Source organism: Labrus mixtus, chromosome 17 (assembly GCF_963584025.1).
Source record: "Labrus mixtus chromosome 17, fLabMix1.1, whole genome shotgun sequence".
NCBI lineage: Eukaryota > Metazoa > Chordata > Actinopteri > Labriformes > Labridae > Labrus > Labrus mixtus.
In genome coordinates, this window is record NC_083628.1 from 13,757,550 (window position 1) to 13,765,019 (window position 7,470).

Here is a 7,470-nt window from a genome sequence, read left to right on the forward strand (position 1 = left end):
TAATAAAAGATTAAACTTTTCCTTCTGTGCAACTTATCTTATCGTTGTATCGATTCTATCTCAATTCTTCGTTCTTGTTTTTCCTGGCTTTTAGCTTTGCCCTCTTCAGCGTTAGCACAAGGAAAGTGTGTGTGCGTGCGTGTGTGTGTGTGTGTGTGTGTGTGTGTTGTGAATCACAAAGCACAAGCAGAGGCATGACAGCTTGAACCTCTCCTCATCCCTCTAAGCCTGCTCTCTACACCTTTCTGCTCCAGGTGCGAGCCATGCGTCTGTCATTTGTTGGAGAGCTCGGCTGGGAGCTGCACATTCCCAAAGACTCCTGTCTTCCTGTCTACCACGCCGTCATGGCCGCCGGTGCAAAGCACGGCATCATCAACTCAGGCTACAGAGCCATCGACTCGCTCAGCATAGAGAAAGGTAACTCTTAAAATGGGGTCAGCTTGTAAAAATATTATTCTAAACCAGAATAACTGTAAGTGCAGCTTTAACTTTTAAAAAGGAAAAGGCACAAATCTTCTCGAAAGCTCCAACTACTTTTTTTTTTTTAGACGTTCCTTCTTCGTATGTTCAGATTTCTTTTGATGCTTAATTGAGCTCAGTTCATTTCTCTTCCTGTCTTCATCAGGCTACAGACATTGGCATGCTGACCTTCGCCCTGATGACACCCCCCTGGAGTCAGGGTTAGCCTTCACCTGCAAACTGAAGAGTTCAATCCCCTTCCAGGGCCGTGATAGGCTGGAGAAACAGAAGGAGGAGGGGCTAAGGAGACGCATCGTCTGCTTCACCATTGACGAGTAATTAAATCCCGAGGCTACAGCCATACAATACAAAAAATATCACAGTCATTGTGAGGAAAATAGCAGTGTTTCTGAAATAATCTCCATCCTGTTCATGCATATCACATGATCACTTTTATACACTTGGCAGGCACAAGCCGGAGTAAAAGGACGCAGACGTTCTGCTCTGTGGTTGGTTGCTTGGATGCAGAAAATACAAATCAGGAGGGGGGGAAACAACATTTTTAAAGCTCCTGTGAGGAATTTTGAGCTGGTTATAAAAGAGACTTAAATGGATTCTGATGTCTCTTTATGACTTACAAAAGCAAACAAGATCATCTGCATGCCAGAAACACTATCTGCTAGCTAGGTGTTGGACAAGTTGATTTACAGCACAATGCAGAGACAGCATTCTTTACATTTCACAGTAAAGATAGTGATACAGTTGACTGTTAAGAAAAAGGAAGCCGGTTGAGATTTGTTATCAGAAAACACTACCTACATATGTACAGAGCAAAATCAGAGAAACAAGTTCCACTTTGTCCACAGGGGGCGCCAATATCCCCACATACAAAAAGTTCCTCACTGGAGCTTTGATATAGCAGAGTTAGTTTGGGCTTCATTCTGTTTAAGTGTCATACTAAAACACAATCTGGGAATTTCTAACTCAAAGGAATGTCAGCTGGTTGTTTTTTCAGAGTTTTATGGCAGACTGTTCATGTAAATGAAGCAAAAGGGGAAAGAAACATGACATGTGTTAAATTATTTGAGTGTTGTTAAACACTACCTTATCTTCCTTCCTCTCTCTCTCTCTCTCTCTTTCTCTCTCTCTACCAGGAAAATCCCTATGTTCGGTCTGGAGGCCATTTTCCGTAACGGTGTTCCCGTTGGTCACCTGCGGCGTTCTGACTATGGCTTCTTTATCGACAAAACTATCGGCTATGGATACATCCGCAGCCCAGATGGAGGAGTGGTAAAAGCCTTCAACATTTAATAATTACACATTTAACGACACGCTGTCTCTAACCTCTCTTTTGTGTCTCCTTTTTTTCAAGACTCGAAAAAACGCTCGCCAAAACCTTGAAACACTGCACTCACATTATTATTATTATCATTTCAATCCAAAGAGTTTAATCAAATCTAACGTTTGTTTTGGAACACCAATTACATACAACGTACCATATTTCTGTGGTGAATTGTTCAGACAGTCAGTGTATCTGTATTGTCAGCTGTTTGTTCTGTCTTTCTACTCACTTCAAACTGACTTAAAAGTTTCATTGGCCAGCATGCAGCTCTTTGTTGATGTGTCTCTCCAGATAGTAACACAGACGCACACACACACACACACACACACGCAGACTAACAGATGTTACATCAAACAGGAGGATGGAAGCAGCCTAAGAGAACAGAGACACACAAAAAAAAAAGTGATTGCTTGAAGGGCCGTGCTCAAAAGCAGACTTATTTTGCATTCTGAAAAATAGAACAATCCTGCTGTGATTTGTCAGCGCATTTAGATCTGTATCAATGAGCATGTGCTCAATAGACACACTGAATGTATGTGTGTGTGCATGTCCGCCTCTGTCCGTGTGTCCGTGTGCGCATTTGTTTAAGATCCATCTAAGAGTTGTGACCAGCTAAACAACGCAGATTGACACTTGGCTGTGCGGCGTTTTTCAGTTCAGAAATGCACTCAAACATTCACTCACACACTCACACACTCACACATATACACACACTCACAGGTCTGTAGTGTCTAGTCTGCTGTCACTCAGTATTACAGATCACATCCTCAACAATCGCATCACTGGCCTCAGCAGAAATATGTATTTACTTCTGTACTCAGAGACACATAAGAGCCGGCTCTCCGCTGTGTGCTTATTGCCTTTCTTTTTTTCCTTCTTTTCAATCATTACTTTCACTATATGTCTGACAGTTTTTTTTTTTCTTTCGGGGACGACATGTTGCAAATGTTGTACAACCCCGAGAGCTGTAGCCTCTGAACATGGGGCGCATGCTTGAACTACTGAGCTAAAATTGGTGACCCCAAAATGCCAGTTTTTAAAGCATGAAATGCAATATCCTTAAAATCAATCACAATTGCAATCTAAGCAATCACATTAAACACAAGTCTGAGATTATAGCTATGGATAAGAATAATTATTCGTTCTCACTCAGCATGAGTACATTTTTACCCCACAGATAGAGGCCTGGGTATTATGGCTACTTTATGCTTTCAAAATATTTTTGATGCAGAGGGGGGAAACCGGCGCAAAATGAGCCATAGGTCGGATTCGAATCCAAGCTTCCCGCTTTTAGGCTGAAAAAATGTAGGCTCCAAAAATGTCGAAAATTTTCATGAAAAAATGTCATCTTCAAAATAAGTATCAGCTGTATGTGCTTGATTTATTTTAATATTTAAGACTTAACACTGGTGTTTGCAACATTCTAAAGGGTCGCTTTAATATTTAGGTATTTGAGGGTATATGTGGCAACACAGAATGTAGCCAATATCTATGTAAATTACGTGTTTTTCTATGAGTTGGGGTTGTAACTGACCTTCAATTCCAGATCATTGCTCAGTGTTCAAACTTAGACGAAGCCCCCTACATCCTCTCTCTGCTGTCATGTCGTATCTGTTAGACCTTTTAAGCTGGAGTAAGGGCAGCTTTGTCCCGAGCCTTTGACCATGATACTGTTCCCTTTAAAGCCTTCAACACGGATACAGTAAAAAAAAAAAAAAACTAAGTGGTGCTGAAAGAGAGCTGTGTGTGAGAGTGTGTGTCTGTGTGTGTGTGTGTGTGTGTGTGTGTGTGTGTGTGTGTGTGTGTGTGTGTGTGTGTGTGTGAAAGAGAGACAGAGTGGCAGATGAGTGGGAGAGCTGCAGGGAGGGAAAAGGGAGTCAGTCAGTGAAAATTAGCTCCCTGGGTTACGAGGCATCTGACATTGACTCATGGCTGGATGAATTGCTCTCAGTGTTTTATAACTCTATGGCACTTCTCTTCTGTCGCATATGAAGGCTGGGAGATTGTGCGTTATGGAGTGCTGTGACAGTTGGGAGCCCTTTTTTTTTTTTTTTTTTTTAACCAGGAGTTGGGATTAATTGGTCATCTCATTTTCACTCTATTTTAATCTCAAGTGCTACCCCCTCCCCACTTTCCTCCTTCCAAAATCTAAATTCCCTCCTCTCTCTTGCTTGCCTCATATTCATCCCATCTCTCTCTTTTTCTTTTTTCTTCCCCCTTTCTTTATCAGGTGAGTGCTGACTTCATAAAGAGCGGCGACTTTACACTGGAGAGGATGGGAGTGACGTACAAGGCCAAGGCCCACCTCAGATCACCATTCGACCCTGAGAATAAACGCGTCAAGGGCATCTATGCTTAAGAAGGACCACACATCTGAGAAACCGATGAGGAAACATGCTGCTGTTGGAGAACTGAGGCTGAGAGAGGTGCTACTTATTAACATGCCGATGCATCAGTCTTAATTTGTACCTCTCTCTGAAATGCTGGGTAACTGGAGTAGTAATAATTCTATTCATTAAAAATGTGTAATTTGTATCTTTAATTAGCTTTGTATCGGTAATATCTGTAACAAGATATCAAAGAGGAGCTGCCATAAATCTAACAAGGGGGGGGGCATGTTAGCTGTAGGGTCCCATGAGGTGAAGGGCCTCTACTTAAGAGTGAAAGTGAAAAGTGTTTACATTTGTCGTTGGGAGTCATATGAAGTGATGCCAAAACGAACACAAACAGACACAAAACCTCCAACCAAATTAAGGGAATACAAAGAGACAGAAAACAATCACCAAAATAAGAAAAACAACCACATAAACATGCAAAAGAAAAATGACTAAGACACAGAACAACCACAAAAAAAAACCAACACAACCACAAAAAGACAAAAAAAACAACAACAACAGGGACACACAAACCTATTGCAACGAGACACAAAACAACTTCAACAGTCAGCCAAACACCCATTGAGAGACACAGAAGTGACTTCAAAGTGATGCACAATGGCCACAGATCTCATAACTGTGTGTGTAATGTAAAAGGGGTTAGGGGGGGGTCCAAAGGGTCCTCTCTTCTCGCTCAGTAACCTACCCATGTGCATACTTTACTGAAAATTGTGATCTTCCTTGTTTTGAATATGCTTTGATTTTTATCGTATTAACCTTAAACACTAAAATAACGACACGTGATTGACATTGAGTCGGTTTAAGAAACTTAAATGAATCTTTGTGGGAAGACGTCTATAGTCAAAGAAGCGAATGTAGAGCCTTAAATAAAGCATGCTTTTGGGTTTTTGGGTTGCTTGTAGGATTTGAAGGTGAAAACTAAGTGTTACAGTACACTTAATTACTCAGGAAGTCTTAACTCCTCTGTAGATCGAGCAGATAGCATAGCGTTGAACCTGAACACATTCATACTATGTAATAGTTGTAAGAGTAACATTTGATAGAAACGACACAAAAAACTGTTGCCCTTACAATCAATGTCCTACAATAGGGCTTAAACATCAGGGGCACCGTTGTTTGAAGGTGTAAATGAGAGTAAACACAGTTTATGTTAATCAGGCGGTCGAGCGTTTGTGTATTTAACCTTGAGAGAAAACTATTGTCGAGTTTATTTGAAAAAGAGTGATATGAGGAAAGGTGCTAAGTGTCATGTACTTCAAATGAATCATGTTGTGGTATAATGTAGTAATAACTAATATCTAACTAATTCCACCATGAAATCAAAACAGCATTCTTTCTTTCAGCCCTTGAGGCAGTTTGCGTCAGATTACAGTGACTGATGTTTGTACTGATGATATTGATTACAAACGGAGAACGTTTTTAGAACAAAGATGGCCTTAATGTTCATCAGAGTTGGAGGAAAAGGGAGACGAAAACATCCCGAGGCACATTTAAACAAGCGAGGGACAAAACCCTGCTGGAGGAAAAAAAAAAAGACAGAAAAAGACAATGGTTGTCAGAAAGTCGCAGATAGAACCCTCATGTTTTTGGATGGATCAATCCCCCCCCCCCCCCCCCCCCCATGTGGCTTTGCTCTGCTGCAGTAAACTGCGGTCGCTGCTGCTTGTAAACTCACATCACTTAGCTTTGTTTTTTTATGCAGATGCATTGTTGTTTAACTAGGCGATACATGCACTCAGGCAGCATTAACAGCTCTCGTTTTGTCTTGTTTTACTTTTAGATCACACTTAACATTTTGTATGTCTGCTTCACAGAAAAGCCCTCCAGGAGTTTAGGGGGGTATAAACACCTCTCCCCTTTATCTGAGAGCACTTAAACTGTGAAGCGTCTGCAGGAGGTGTTCAGCAACAGCACTTAAAAAACATGGAAAAAAAACCCATCAGTCACTGATAACATTTTATTTTTAAATGTGGATGAAGCTCTTGTGAGTGTGACTTGACTTTAATGTAGGTCTTTTTTGATTAATTAAATAATTAATTAATAAACAACACCCGCGTTCTTAATGGGTCACGTGGGACAGACAATAAGGGCCTACTCACACTGAGGCAATCCGTACTGTGCCGAAGCACGCATCACTACACCAGTACGTTTGACTAGGGTGAGTGCTCTGATCCGGGCTCAAACACGGCACACTTCCTTTGGCCCTGGCACACTTGGAAGAGGTGTGTTTCAGCACGATGCAGTTCATGCACGGGCGCAGGAACGGGTACACAACGTGGAAAGCGTCTATTATCGGAAAAAACTCGGGAGTGTTCGGGCTGTATCCAACTAAAGTGACTCAAAATAAGCCACCAAGTCGGTAAAGTAGCTGTCATGTTTTTTTCTCCGTTGTGCAGACGCGGAATTGACCATGCGTCCCTATTATTATTTTATATTTTTCTCCGAGTCCGCCTGCCTTGTAAACTAAGCACGCTTCATGATCACGTAAAGCCATTCATGTGTTGTATTATGACGTTATGTACAAGAGGTTACCATGCTCAGGACCTGTTCGTCCTGGAGCAGTGTGAGTGCAGGCTAGCAGGGAAATGGGGAGGGGGTGTTATTGTGCTGAAGCACGGTGCGGGACAACTTTGCCTCGTGCAAGTGCGCCCTTAGTCTTGCTGTCAACATGTTTTATTTGGATAGAACTGTCTCTCTGTGGGTTCAGATTTAACAGAGAAAAACCCTGAATGGATAAGGTTACAATCTCCAGGCTCTCGGTTTTATTCCCTTTGCCGGCTTTGTTAGCTCTTCAGTAACAGCAGGTGTGTCTTTGGGACTAACTTGATCTCACTTTCCAGACATCCAGACAGTGTCGCCTGTGTGATGTCACTCACTTTATCAGTCGCTTCTTTCCTGTTTGGTCAGAGTTACTCTGTGTGCTCCATGTCCAAGAAGACTCAAAAACTGAAAAAAACATGATGAGGCTTCAAACACTAGACACTTGAACAGCGAGTCTGTTGTGTTAGCTGAAATCTCTGGTACACAAAAAAACTGATTCAAAACACTTCATATAATATGCTTGGAATTTTGCACATGACACCCAGTCAGTCCATTGGTATCACAGGAAAAGTAATGACTTCCATCAGTTGACCATTGATCAGAAGTTTAGCACCCATGTAACAGAATCATGTCTCTGATGCAGCAGCAGGTATGTGTAGTGATTAAAATGTCTTTATATAGTATACAGCATCATTCAGGTTGGTTTACAAAGTCTTAACTTTAGACACATAA

General features: G+C 41.6%; 1 protein-coding gene across 4 annotated transcripts in view; it reads left to right on the forward strand.

Moving 5' to 3' along the window:
• Positions 1 to 7,120, forward strand: part of sardh (sarcosine dehydrogenase) — a 45,876-nt gene extending 38,756 nt beyond the window's left edge. For 3 of the 4 annotated variants that reach the window (XM_061061537.1, XM_061061538.1, XM_061061536.1), the window contains exons 19-22: positions 255 to 417; positions 626 to 794; positions 1,614 to 1,749; positions 4,032 to 7,120. In XM_061061537.1, coding sequence (XP_060917520.1) covers positions 255 to 417; positions 626 to 794; positions 1,614 to 1,749; positions 4,032 to 4,160 — 597 coding nt within the window. In that variant the 3' untranslated portion in view covers positions 4,161 to 7,120. The remainder of the gene's footprint in view (positions 1 to 254; positions 418 to 625; positions 795 to 1,613; positions 1,750 to 4,031) is intronic. The other variant, XR_009676315.1, reaches the window with a different exon arrangement.
• The last annotated feature ends 350 nt before the right edge of the window (positions 7,121 to 7,470 follow it).